Source organism: Cynocephalus volans, chromosome 17, assembly GCF_027409185.1.
Source record: "Cynocephalus volans isolate mCynVol1 chromosome 17, mCynVol1.pri, whole genome shotgun sequence".
NCBI lineage: Eukaryota > Metazoa > Chordata > Mammalia > Dermoptera > Cynocephalidae > Cynocephalus > Cynocephalus volans.
The window spans coordinates 35,400,205-35,413,520 of NC_084476.1; the positions used below are offsets into that span (position 1 = coordinate 35,400,205).

At 44.1% G+C, this 13,316-nt stretch overlaps 1 protein-coding gene across 3 annotated transcripts in view; it reads left to right on the forward strand.

The window, feature by feature from the left end:
- LOC134365739 (ral guanine nucleotide dissociation stimulator-like 1) overlaps positions 1-13,316 on the forward strand; it is a 106,931-nt gene that overhangs the window by 43,766 nt on the left and 49,849 nt on the right. For 2 of the 3 annotated variants that reach the window (XM_063081997.1, XM_063081998.1), the window contains 2 exons: positions 755-939; positions 3,897-4,021. In XM_063081997.1, coding sequence (XP_062938067.1) covers positions 755-939; positions 3,897-4,021 — 310 coding nt within the window. The remainder of the gene's footprint in view (positions 1-754; positions 940-3,896; positions 4,022-13,316) is intronic. The other variant, XM_063081996.1, reaches the window with a different exon arrangement.

A 13,316-nucleotide genomic window follows, 5' to 3' on the forward strand; every position in this document is an offset into this window, starting at 1 on the left:
AAGGATTTTTTTTTTTATGTTCAATGTTCTTTTCTCTTTATTTTTTATTTGCTTTCTTGAAACTTAACTGATTATACATATTTGTGGGGGACAGAGTTGACTATCAGTATTTGTGTATAATATGTGATGGCCAAATCAGGATAATTAGCTTATTCATCGTTACAATACAAAAACAAAAGGATAATTTTAAGGGATTATTTTGGTACTCATGTTGAAACCCTGGAGATCTTTGTAAAATTAAATTTATGCATTTATCTTTTCCAAGCCCAGGCACTTCCTTTCATCAGATGGATTTCCAGCCTAATGGCAGGCAGTTATTTCCTAAACTATTAGTATGGTAGATCTTGTGGTCTCTGATTTGAGCAAATCCAGAACTGGAAACCACATATCCCACTGTGTACAGATTGCTTTGAAGTTATTTCAGGATTCACGAAAGCTTCTTCTACAGGTCTTTTTCTGCCCTGTATGGGTTTTTCCAAAGGTTAGGTTTCTTCTTTTGTTTTTGTTTTTGTTTTTTTTTCAACCTTATCAGTCTCCCCCCACCACTCAATCACCACTTAATAAGTGTGGTCAGCTTGTTTTAAGGTGCTTAAAATTCATTGATGTTTCCAGGAACTTTTGGATAAATTGACCACCTGTTGGCCACCTGCTCAAGTTTTCCCAGGGTCTACCCGGGACAGGCTTCTGTGCCCAGGGCTTGTGTTGAGTCCCCACAGCCAGTTGGGTGCAGTGATTATCCATTTCTCATTCTCAGTGCAGTCGCTTCAATCCTGAGGGCCTGGCTTGACCAATGCGCAGAGGACTTCCGAGAACCCCCTCACTTCCCGTGCTTACAGAAGCTGCTGGATTATCTCAAACGGATGATGCCAGGCTCTGACCCAGAGCGAAGAGCACAAGACCACCTTGAGCAGTTTCAGAAGCAAGAAGTGGAAACTGACAGTGAGTACTGCGTTTGCTCACAGAGAAAAGCTAGATTCTGATTTCCAGCCTCCACGTTGGAGGAAAGCTCTCCCTATGCCGGTTGACTAGGAAAGCTTGGTGCCCTCAGAAGACAAGCTGCTGGAGGATTGACATGGGCGTAAAATTCTCAAGGTTATTGAAGTGCTAATTACAGAGCCTTACAGCTTTAGAGCAAAGAGGGTGTTTTTCAAGACCACCTAGTTTGCTCCCTATTTTATAGATGAGAAAAACAGTGGAAACTGTGGCTGAGAGAAGTTAAGTAATTTCCTAGGGTTTCTCCTGTTACCAAGAAGAAGAGGGTCTCCTGGATGAGATTTTTATATTCCACCATCAACATGTACCGTGCTGAACTTGCTTTTCACTGTTTGCCTGATAACTCCTCCTTCTATCAAATGTAAACAAGCACCCCCATCCAGCAGACAAGAAATTAAATCTGATTCTGCTCCTGCCCTCCCCAGAGCTCAGAAAAGGTGTTTCTCCTTCAGGGTAGAGAGCATCGCTGTAATGTGTCCCCTGCCAGAGCAGATTACCATCATTTAGCATCTCTAATGGCCTCAGCAAAGGAAGTTTCTGTGGCTGTTTTTTTCCTATTTGAGGAATTGACCCCCCCATTTTCAAGGACAAAGGAGGTCATGGGGTGCTTATAACTATCAGGCTTTGAAGAAAGTCAGAAAGAGGTTAGGACAAGCTTCCAGCATGACGTTTTATCTTCTCCCTGGGGTGCTGGTGACGGTTGCCATGGTGGCTGACCCACTTGGAGCTTGTGAGAGGCATTGCCCTGAAGTGATGGCTGATTTCCTCAGTGAGGGAAAGGAAGCGATTCCTTGGCACTGATCAGGGAAGCTGCATCAGCTCCAAAGAGAATGACCTCAAATTCCTAACAGTACCTGCTGCATTTTTTATATTTGGGGGAGCGGAGAGGGGGAAATGCAGTTGCATCATTACAAGCAGACTGCCAGATACTGTGTATCTCAGATGACTTCATCTGCCGGGAATGTTTGAATACCAGGGGCACACCTCCAGCTGCGGGCCTCAGCTCCCTTCGGGGCCTGCACGCCTGGCTTTGCGCTGGAGTGGAAAACGCTGTGTTGGAGCCCAGCTCTCCCCATTGGGGCTGCCCCTGGCTCTGTGCCTAATTGGGGAACCGGTGAGACCAGTCGCTCGTTGTTTTCCAACCCAGGGACTGGAAGGCAGAGCTCATTTGGCAGGCCGAGGCAGGGGAGAAGGAGATTGCCTTGGTTCCCATGTGTTTATTTTACCCAGTCTTAACGCCGGCAAAAGCAACAGGCTCTCCTGTATGTTTCAAAAGTAAAATTGTGCTTGAAGTTTTTACTTACTTCTGGAAGAGAACGAAAAGCAGAAACCGTGAAGGCATGAACTAGGCCCCAGAGAGAAAGGACCGTGTACTCTTCATGCACAGCAACATTCTAGACATACGAACATATGCGGCTGCCATGAGTGTTTGTTGAATGAATGAATGAGATCATGCCTTAGCACAGACCTTTCTTGGCTGAAGTGGGGCAGCCTCTGCATTGCAAGGTGGTTGATACATATCTATACAGTAGCTGGCAAGAGGGATCAGAGGCCCATTCTGAACCATTAGACCCCCAATTTCTCATTCCTTCACTGAATGAGAGAGTACCTGAGTTGTGTGGAGGGAAAGTGATGAAATCAGACTGTTTAACATCCCCCATATCATGGAGTGTTTTAGCTTCCTTTAGCTGGCACATGTTTGTGTCCCAGACTTCGGGGCCAGGCAGTAATCCCCTCCTACCTCTTCCAGTCCCCGTTTGCATGAGGACCTTCAACTCCGGGGTAATGGGGCAATCTTTAAGTTACATACCTGCCACCAGAGTAGACAGGTACCCACATGCTGCCCTGGTAGGGGAAGTGTTGTAGGGCCCACACTTAGCATTCCCTTTCCCCTACAAAACTAAGAAAAAGCTACCCTCACTTGCTTGATCCGAGATGCCTAAAGGTCATTCATTCTACAAAGAAGGAGAGAAAAGCTTTAAAATATAAATGTTCTTCTGGGGGAGTAGTAATTGATTTAAGTTTCTGCTGAGATATGACTGAATGCAACTAGATCTTTTTTTTTTGGAAGGGCGATGAGGTGAGAAACAGCCCAGGAATTGGGGGAAACCTCCAGGGAAGGGAGGCTGAGGATTCAAGTCAAACTTCATCCCATTCTAGTTTTTTCCAGATGGAGACTGGAGGTCCTGTTTTAGGTGCTCGGCCCTTCAGCTTTTTATTTGGAGTCCTGGGTAGTGATTTTTTTTCTTACTTCTTCAGTCTGTGCCCTATGTAATTTGCTAATTGACGGGCTTGTCTATAATAAGGCTCTGATGAATCTAGTTTAAGGCTGTATTCTGCTGCTTCATGCATACTTAACTTTGGGTGGAAGCTGAAAGGGACTCTGAACAGTTAGAGAATTCTGAGGACTTTGTCAGTATTTCTGATACCACAATGGCCCATTCTACCCCCAAAGCCTGGCCTGCCTTCATGCCCAGTCCTTCTAGGCTTCTGGTTAGAAGTGGCCCAGAAATTAAGAATTACATGGTCGGGGTTTAGGAATGACTTGGATTAGTCCTGGAGCTGATCAGAGAGTTTGAGGGTGCCTGCAATGAGGGTGACCCCAAATGTGGGCCCCACTTTGCTTCTCCAGATTTTGCCTAACCTAGCTCTGTCCTTGGCATGGGAACCCGTGGTTTGTCAAAGTGACAACATGAGGCCCCTGAAGGTAGTAAAGAATCTAAGAACAAGCAGAGTTGGGGAAGACCTCCATTTTGCTCAGATTTATGGTCTGCAGTTATTTCCCTATGGGTTTTCTGAAGGACTAGCCCTCTTCTTCCTAAAGAGGTCCCATTTGACTCTGTAAACAAGGTCTTATACACGGGCACCGAATTACTGATTTTTTTTTTTTCGGATGTGAACAGGTGGGCTTCCCAACACCATCTCCTTCAGCCTGGAAGAGGAGGAGGAGCTGGAGGGCAGAGGGTCAGCAGAATTCGCGTGCTTCTCGGAGGACCTCGTGGCCGAGCAGCTGACCTGCATGGACGCGGTACGTCTTCTCTTTGTGTCTCAGATGTGCTTCCACTGAAACATGGGGGAGTGACAGTATCGGTGGCCTGGAGAGCGCGGTGGGGCAATATGATTTAAGTCTTTTTGAATCCTTGAGAGAGGCTGTGCCTATAAATGCAGAGTTAAGATGTGACTTGAATCAATCACCTGAGTAATTCAGGCCTAAGCTCTTCTTGCAAATCTGGAAGAAGGTGCTTTTTACTTGGAGCTCAAGACACAGAGGGAAGTAAGAATTCTAATCCTAGTGAAACAAAATCTACCCTGTTCCACGGGTGTTTCTCTCCCTTCAGACTCATAAATATTTCAAGATCTGAACTGTTTATTTGGAGGATTGTACAAGGGTCAAAGCATAAGTTCGGATAAAATGAATTCGCCGAATCCACACGTGACCCTATCTGGCAGCCCATTTCCGCGTGTGCTTCCTGTACTTTTGAAGTTTGAATATTTTTGTTGGCTGTACATATTTGATTGTCAGTGACATTTCTTAGCTCAGTGTTAGCTTAGTAAGTACCAGTTTCTTTCTTTCTTTTTTTTTTAAAGGAGACTTTTAGGAATTATCACAACGGGTTTTAGCTCTTCTGCACTTAACGAGTTTTGAGAAAGCAGGAGAGTTTCCGTCTAATGAGGATGCAAGTGAGGTATCAGAAGTAAATCAGATAGTCTGTGTGAAGTAAATCCTGGTGTTTTTCTTTTATACAAATCCCTACACAAATTATACTGAATCGTTGTACAAATGAGAATCTGATTTGTTAAAAAAAACATTTGTCTTTTGGTCCCACGATGATAGCATAAGAGAAAGGTGGAAAACTTTGTTGGTTATTATTTTTAGGAAAAGACCTGGAAATCAGGATCTAAATCCCTCTTTCTTCCTTCTACCGTGTGATATGGAATAGTTTTTTCTATCGAATGTTTTTTACTTTCTTCATTTTAAAGAATGTGGAACAGTGACATTGATGGGGGGGGGCATGTGCTGTCCGTCTGTGAGTCACTTTCAGGCAGTCGGTGAGCATCTAGTTGCATTATAGGTAGTTCATGATCATGAGTGCCCACAGTGCACCTTGGGTATGATATTGACGTTAAAATAACCTTAACCACATTTATCTACCCTGGCTTTTCTTGCAAGACAGAAAATTAAAAATGTCTTTAGTCATTTAAATTTTCTTTTGGCCATTGTGTTCTAGTTGGTCGGTTGAGCTGATTTAAAAAGATCACGTGGGCTTTTCTGATGCATTAATGTATTAATTATTTACTTTTTTCTATTGAAATGGACACCATGAGGCAAATCAAGTTGAAAAGGATTATTTGTCTTCACAAAATACCAACGTACAGATGCCCCAGATGACGTGCTTTGCCGTATAAAGTCAATTCCTCTTTTGTTCTGGCAACTGTTCAAGAAAGTAGTGCCTCACCACTGCCTGGGCTGCATTTGGTCTCGAAGGGATAAGAAGGAAAACAAACATTTGGCTCCTACGATCCGTGCTACCATCTCTCAGTTTCATACCCTCACCAAATGTGTTGTCAGCACCATCCGGGGGTGGGCAAAGAACTCAAAACTCGGCAGAGAGCCAGAATCATCGAGAAGTGGATTAACATTGCTCATGTAATTGTCTTTTCAAAATTATTCTTTGTGTTTAGTAGATATTAGAGCCTACTCCCATTACTTTGTTTAAATGGTTTAGCCGTTTGGTTGGAAAGGCTGTCAAAAGACTCTATGTTGAGGGCCCATTTGGTGGTGGTGGTGGTTTTTGTTGTTCTAAAGTAAGGAAAAAAGTTGCCTTTCTTAACTTGGGAGCTTATTGATTTTCCCTGTTAAAAAAAAAAAAAAATGTCCCCCCGCTAGCTTCTTTCTGCTCGTGGGCCCCCACACTGCTGCTTTTCCAGGGAGAGACATTCTGTCCACTTTTTCCTTTGTGTTCCCCATGGGCTGTCAGTCTCTGCCCCACTTTCAGTGAATATAACCAAGGGTCTGCATGTCAAACAGACTGCTTTTCAACCCAAAATGATTACCCATGCCCCCTTCCAGTACCTGGATGCATTACATCATCTGTAGATTTGAAGAGGTGGTACCGTCTGAGAGTCCTGAGTCTCTTCTCTAAAGAACTGAAACACTTAGGCAGATCTCACATCCATCTGAGGCCTTTCTGGGGGCCTCAGGCCTGAAGTTGGAGGGAGGAATGTGTTCCTAGGCCTGAATTACATTCTGCTGTTTAGTGGCTAGTCTCTCGGTTCAGTTTTTTACATGCTATATGACTTTCATTTATCAGCATCTTATGTCATGACTGAGGAAATGTCAAAAGTATTCAGTCAATGGTTACCATGTATTTTGTGAGCTCCTGATGTGTGTAAGCTACAATTTTATGTACTTTATGGACATAGCAGGATAGAACACTCTCCGCCTGGGCAGTAGAGGAGTAGGGCTGTGTGAGATGAGTACTGTGGAAGTGGATGAGGGAGAAATTACTGATTGGGGTGATCAAGGATGGCTTCATGGATGAGGTGACATTTGAATTTAGCTTTGAATAATAGTTAGGATTTTGGGTATTTGAAGATTCGAGAAGGCGTTTTTTGTCTAGGCAGAAGAAATGACCTCAGCAAAACAATGATTTTGCAAAAGAATTACTATGTAAATATGCTATTAGGTTTTGTTCTGGGCTACATGGGTCAACCCTCAACCAAAACACATTTTGCTTTATATCCCACTAGATGTGTTTTTCATGAATCCCTTATCTGTAGGTCATAATGCCTAAGCCTTTCTTTTGGTGGCTGGCCTGTTACAGGGATCGAACCCTGGACCTTTTTGTTATCAGCACCATGCTCTAACCGATTGAGCTAACCGGCCAACCCCCCGTTTCCCACTTTAAAGTTACTTTTTCCCCCTTTCCTTCCTCTGTTCTTTGAAAGGGAGTCACTAGCCCCAGGGTCCCTTTTCATCGTGACAGCCCATGCTCTTGTGGTACATACCTCTCCTCCATTGTGCCTTGACCTGCTTTTATTGAAGATGAAGCCATTGCTGTCCAGGGCCATTCCAAACCCCTGGGAGTGTCCATGCACTCTGAAACAGAGAAAGCCTTCCCTCTGAACTGAGCCGAAGCCAAACATAAACCCCACTGGGAACATATTTGAACATACATGTATGATCTCCTGGCTCTGAAGCTTGGTTTTTATAACTTTGAAAGTGAGACATTGGTCATGGAGTTCCTATCCTATTTGTGTAGGAATTTTAACCATTTCATTCACAGAGGTTAGCAAATTAGACCTTGAATAGGTCCATTTGCTGCAGTGTCAATGTGACCGAAACCTTTAAACTTTTCAATATACTAAAGACAGTTTTGCTCTGATTGCTCTTCAGGGTGTGATGCAGGGTACTGTGCCCTAGCTGGGCACCTTCCTGACTGACCTGACCATGCTTGACACTGCTCTTCAGGACTCCATCGAGGTGAGTGCTGCACAGGTGGTGTAATTGGGCCTGCAGCCTTCTCACTTCTCACTTTTAATTTTTATTGAATCATAATTGATTACACATATTTTTGGGGTTCAACACTAACATATGTTGATCAGATCAATATATTGTTACAAATCATAATTATTCTTTATGCCTATGTCCAATCTCTCCCATCCCCTCTCCCTTCCCTCTGCCCCCTCTTATTACCCTAGAGTTCTTCTCTCCCTCTGAAAGAGTAATGGTTACTCTGTTGATTTGTTGCCTAGATGATCTGTCCAATGCCGAGAGGTGTGTTTAGGTCCCCCAATATTTTCACAGAGCACATGCTTCTTCTGTCACTCTGGAATGGGCGTTGTGGAGAGACACATCCTCTTCTGTTCTTTGGTCTCTGCTGGTGACTCTCCTTGTGTCAATGCACTCCAGCGGCTGGTGGACCACCTGTGTGGTGGTTGTGGCATCTAGCTGCTTTCATGGCAGCCGTAGTTATTGTGGTAGCTGTGGTGGGCCACCCACGTGGAGGTGGTGTTTTTGGCATGCTCCTTGGTGTCGGCGGTGTGCTTGGTTATGGCAGAAGGGGGTCCGTTCCCTGGCTCCAAGGGTGGGCCCCGAGGCACTGGTGGTGTGCCTGGGTTGGAACTAATTTTTTGTTCTTTGCTTACTTCTAAAATGGGGAACTTCCTTTGGGAACCAGTACTTGAGCTGCGTGGTTTAGCTAAATTGCTAATTTGCCGCTGATTTAGTGGTTTTAATGGTTGACTTTACAGGTACTTCTGGCTCTCCAAAGACCCGGTGCACCTGAGTTGTGTAGAAACTCTGATCTGGGCCTGAGTCTTTTCATCAAAATGTACCCTATGTAGTTCCATATTCCTGGTCAGTCTCCACTGAGAGGTCCTTTGCCGATTGGGGTGCCAGTCAGCAGTCCTTGCTGTGCCCCAGTGTTCCCCCAGTGGGCCCATCTCTACCACTGCCCATGCTACAGACACTTCAATGGGACAGGCCATGTGCTGGTCCTTTGCGATGACTCACCAGCCTCTGAATGGCTCCTTTTTTTCAGCTGTTCTGGTTCCTCGCTCCTGCATGAGTCCACGGGAACCCAGTTAGTGGTCTTGCTGGCTGGGGGGCCACCAAAGCTCTCCTCTCCCCTGCTGCGTCCAAGCAACTTCATCCAAAGGGCACAGCAGTGGCTTTTGCTGGCTCCTGCTTCTTGCACTCAGCAGCTCCAGCCTTAAAGTGGCTGCAGCAGAAAATGGTCAGAGTGGTTTTTTCTTTCTCTACTTGTGGCTTCTCCTGCCTTCATGCACTCCGTAAGTCTCTCCTCCTCTTCGCCTGAGCTCTAAGCGGCCCCAACTTGGCTGTTGTTGCTTTTATATAGTGATAAATTGGTTGATTGGTGGGAGAGAGTGATGCTGGGGACTGTCTATTCCGCCATCTTGACCGGAAGCCTCCAATAGTAGAAATTTGAACAGAAGTGCAATGAGAGAACATAGAAGGTCCTGATTAATTTCATATGAGAGAATAGGATGGAAAGGCCTATGAAGGAGGGGGTTTGATAAGCTACTTCCTAGTAGCAATAATAAAATATTAAGTGGAGAGGAAATTTGATATTTGAAATGATATTTAAGGATTGCTTGTATTACTTAAGTACATCTCTCTGGTTATCATATGCAATCAGCCTGCGTTAATTGTGTTATAATTAGAAGGGGAGGCAAATTGTGGGAGGTGTGGCTGTGTTGACGGTGAAGAGCGGGGCTTCTGGTGCTGCCTCATTAATCTCTGATTATGGAGTAGGCATGGTTTTAGTTCCAGAGTTTGGGTCTCCCGGATTCAGACATCATTGCTTTGAACCCCTACCCTGTATATTGAGGCTCAATGTCTTTGCCAGCTTTATTAAGTCTCATATCTGGTAAGCTGTAGAGACAAATTTGAATCAAGATCTAAACTCCATACTTGGGGCTCTTTCTTCCGTGTCACCATGCCAGTCTATGCCAAGACTATCTCCCAAAGGCTCATTCTCCTTGCTTTTTTACCTTCTTTCTGGGCATTTTAATTTCTTTCTTAATTTCAGAAATTAATTTAAATTAATTTAATTTTCCACTTAATTTCAGTAGCAGGAATATTAGTCCTGAGAAACTGAAATATTAGGGAAAATCCTAGATTGAGACTTCAGGCAACAGCTACGAGGTGTATTTTGCTTTTAAGTAATTCTTATCTGCTCCATCGTCGCCCAGGTTAATGTCCCCAGGAATTCCATCCTCCTTGCATTCTCAAACTTTTCCCTTTCTCAGTTCAGTTCAATTTAAACTATTCTCTGAATGCAGCTCCGTGTCTGAAGAAAGGTGGTCTGCAAGGAGAAAAAGGTAGTTGTGACCAGGGAGGACACCCCGAGAGGCAGGCCTGGGAAGTCGTGGGCTGGACCTAAGGGCCACGCTTTGTCCTCCATTCAGGCGCTCTCCTCCCGGCGCACGGGAAGCTTCCGGCGCGACCCCTCCTCCCGGGGGTGGGGCGGGGCCTGCCGCTCCGGCTCCCGCCTCCGGGGCTGCGCGGTGGCGGGGGTCGTGGTTACGTGATCGTGGTGGTGGAGGGGCCCTGATTTCCCGGCGGCGGAAGTTGACGCGGTCAGGTGAGAGGAGGAGGGTATTTGAAAACACGCTCTGGGAGCGACAGGCTGCGGCCGGCGGCGCACGCTGTCGTTCGTTGGGCTTCTGCTCGCACGCTCTTGCCCTTGGCCTCCGCGCCCCGGCCCTGGCAGGGCCTTCAGGTGAGAGGCCACTTCCCGTCAGGCAGGGCCCTCCCGGGGCTAGGGACGGCGCGCGGGGGTGCGGGGCCGTCCCCCTCCGGTCCGCCGCACAGGCCGACAACAGCGCCCCTCCCGGCTCCCGTCCGTGGCGCGCCTTCGGAGCTGGGCCTGGGTGCGAGCGGGGCCGTGCGGGGGCGGGGCGCCCCGCATTTATCATTTCTTTGTATTGGGAACATTCAAAATCTTCTTTTGTAGCTCATTGAAAGTATATACAATAAATTGTTACTTACAGTCACCCTACAGTGCTAGATAGAGCACTAGATCTTATCCATCCTTTCTAGCTATCATTTTGCATCTGTTAGTCACCCTCTTCCTACTCCCCTTTCCTGTGTCTGGTAATCACTATTCTACTTTCTGTGTATAAGCAATCAACTTTCTTATCTTCCGCATAGAACAAGAACATGCTGTATTTCTCTTTCTGTTCCTGGCTTATTTCACTTAAAATAATGTTCTCCAAGCTCATCTGTGTTGCAACGGTTTAATCTTTAGGAGGGACAGAATGGCATTTCTTGGCCTTAAAAGTGAATCACACACCACAGGCTGAATTGTAACTTTTTCCTCAGAAAATCTATAGGTTTTTCTGTTGATAGGTTGACATCCGGGTTAGGTACACAGTTCTAAGACCACTGATTACTTACTTTTAAGTGTTGGTGCTGTTTAATGCATTTAGTTTACTAGTATTTGCAGCATATTTGAGAAATTTCATTTGTATTCAACTAGTTTAAAAATTAAAAAAAAAAAACCTTTGTAGTAATTTCAAACTTTGATCCTTGGTTTGAAAAAAAAATCTCAAGGTACATTGAATCTTATTTGCAGTGGTTGAATACCCAGATCTTTACTGAGATTGCTTATTTCTGATATACTGTGTGTATACGTAATATGTAGCTAGTTTCTAAAACGAAAATACAATTTAACATTAACTTTTTAATTCGCTTTGGCTTTCAGGGTCCTGGGTGTCAGGGTCACAATTGTAATTATGCACTCTGAAAATTTTGTTTTGCCATAACTTTGTATTTTAATGCTGGGCTTACTTGCTACTTTTTTGCTGTGTGTCTCATTGCTGTTATCCTTTTCCCATGAGGATTAGAATTTGCAACTAAACACAGACAGATGCAGTCATGCTTCTTGAGGGATTTATTCTAAGATTTGTTGGGCATCTATAAATGTGGCTACTTAAGTACAATTTAAAATCCAATTCCTCGGTCACAAGTGCTCGATAGCTACATGTGGGCAGAGGTTACTGTATTGGACAGCAGAGATAGAAAACAGTTTCATCATTTCAAAAAGGCCTTTTGAATAGTGTTGTTCTAGGCTCTGGACGTAGAGATAAACAGATCGATAGATGCTTGCTCTCATGTTTACCTTCTAGTGGGACTGATAGACAGTAAGCAAATGTATAATGTTGGTACTAGGAAGAAAGATGAAAGTAAAGCAGGGTGTAAAGACAGCGTGTGTCGGAACAGAGTGAGGGGGAGTTTAGATAGTTTGTTATGAAACGCACTCTGAGGGTAAGACATTTGAATGTCACCGAATGAAGTGAAAGAGCGAGTCTTGCGAAGGTTTGTGGGAAGAACATCCTAGGCATAGGGAACAGCAAGTATAAAGGCCCTGAGGTGGGAACAAAACAAGTTTGGCATATTTGAGGAAAGGCAGGAAAGCCTGTGCAAATGAGGTGCTAGGAGAATGGTAGAAAGTGAAGGAGAAAAAGAGTAGTGACAGTGTGGCCAGATCATGTGGTTCTCTGTGGTCTCTGGTAAGGAGGTTGGATTTTAACTTGAGTGTGGTGGACATTGGAGGGTTTTGAGCAGAAGAGTGGCATGATCTGCACTGTGTTTATTGAACTGTTTAATATGTTGAATTTACAAAAGTAGAACACTCATTGATTCCCTTGTGCTTACTGTCCAGCTCGAGTAACCATCATTTCATGGATGACCAGTTTGCCGTACATATATGTACAGCCATTCTCTTTTCCCCTTTCTGTATCATTTTGAAGCATGATTTATGTTTTAAAATATCGCTGTGGCTGCTGTGTGGAGAACTGACTTTTGGGGGATAAGAAGAGAAGCAGGGAGATAAGTTAGGAGGCTATTGCAGTAATCCTGGTAAGAGATGGTAGCTTGGAGTAGAATGGTAGCTAGTGGTTGAAGTGATGGGAAGTAACTGGATCCAGGTGAAGCCAACAGCACTGCTGGTGCGCATAGTGAAGGAAAAAGGAGTTAAGGACAATGCCTGTGTTAAGGTCCAGATGGCAAGGTGACTGTTGATAGGGAGAGTTTGGTTTTATTCATGTTGAGTTTTAAAATGCCTGTTAGAAGTTGAAGAAGAGATATCAGGGTACAAGATACAAATGTACATAGAATCTGGAGCTCAGGCAGAAATGGTACAAGGATTGATATCTGGGTAAATCCAGACATTTAGAAGTCAGGAAGAATAGAAGAATCTTGTAAAGGTTACTAAGAAGGAAAAACAATTGAACTTTCGGGTGACCAGCTGTTTTAGCATCTCAAGTTCCACATCCTAAGAAACCACTCAGTCTCTGGCAAAATGGGATAGTTGATTATCCCGGAGAGAAGGAAATAAGAGTGTTATGATCTGGAATTAGAGAGACAGTGTTCAAGTAGGAGGGAATGATAAAATTACTAATATTACTGAAGCATTTTGGGAAGTGTGTTGCTTTGTGAAAGTGTTAAATATCGTTAATGGGAAATAATGGATTTGCTGAGGAATAGAGTTAGGGTATAAATAGACCACCAGGTATAAGACTTTCTTAAGTATTTTATAAACATTGCATCAATGGTCCAAATTCAGAATTTTCTTAAATCTCATTTACTCTCCCTTTTTTTCCTCTTAAACAGCAGATAAAATTCAAGTAAAAGTAATTATTAAGCACCAAAAGGATCTGCGGACGAAACTTATGTGCCGTAACAGTTCATTTTAGTTTTAACATGTATTTACATATCACTGGCAAAAGATGTATTGTAATGAAACCTGTATAGTTGAATAGCAATAAGTTTTCAAATTTCTGCTTAAACTTTT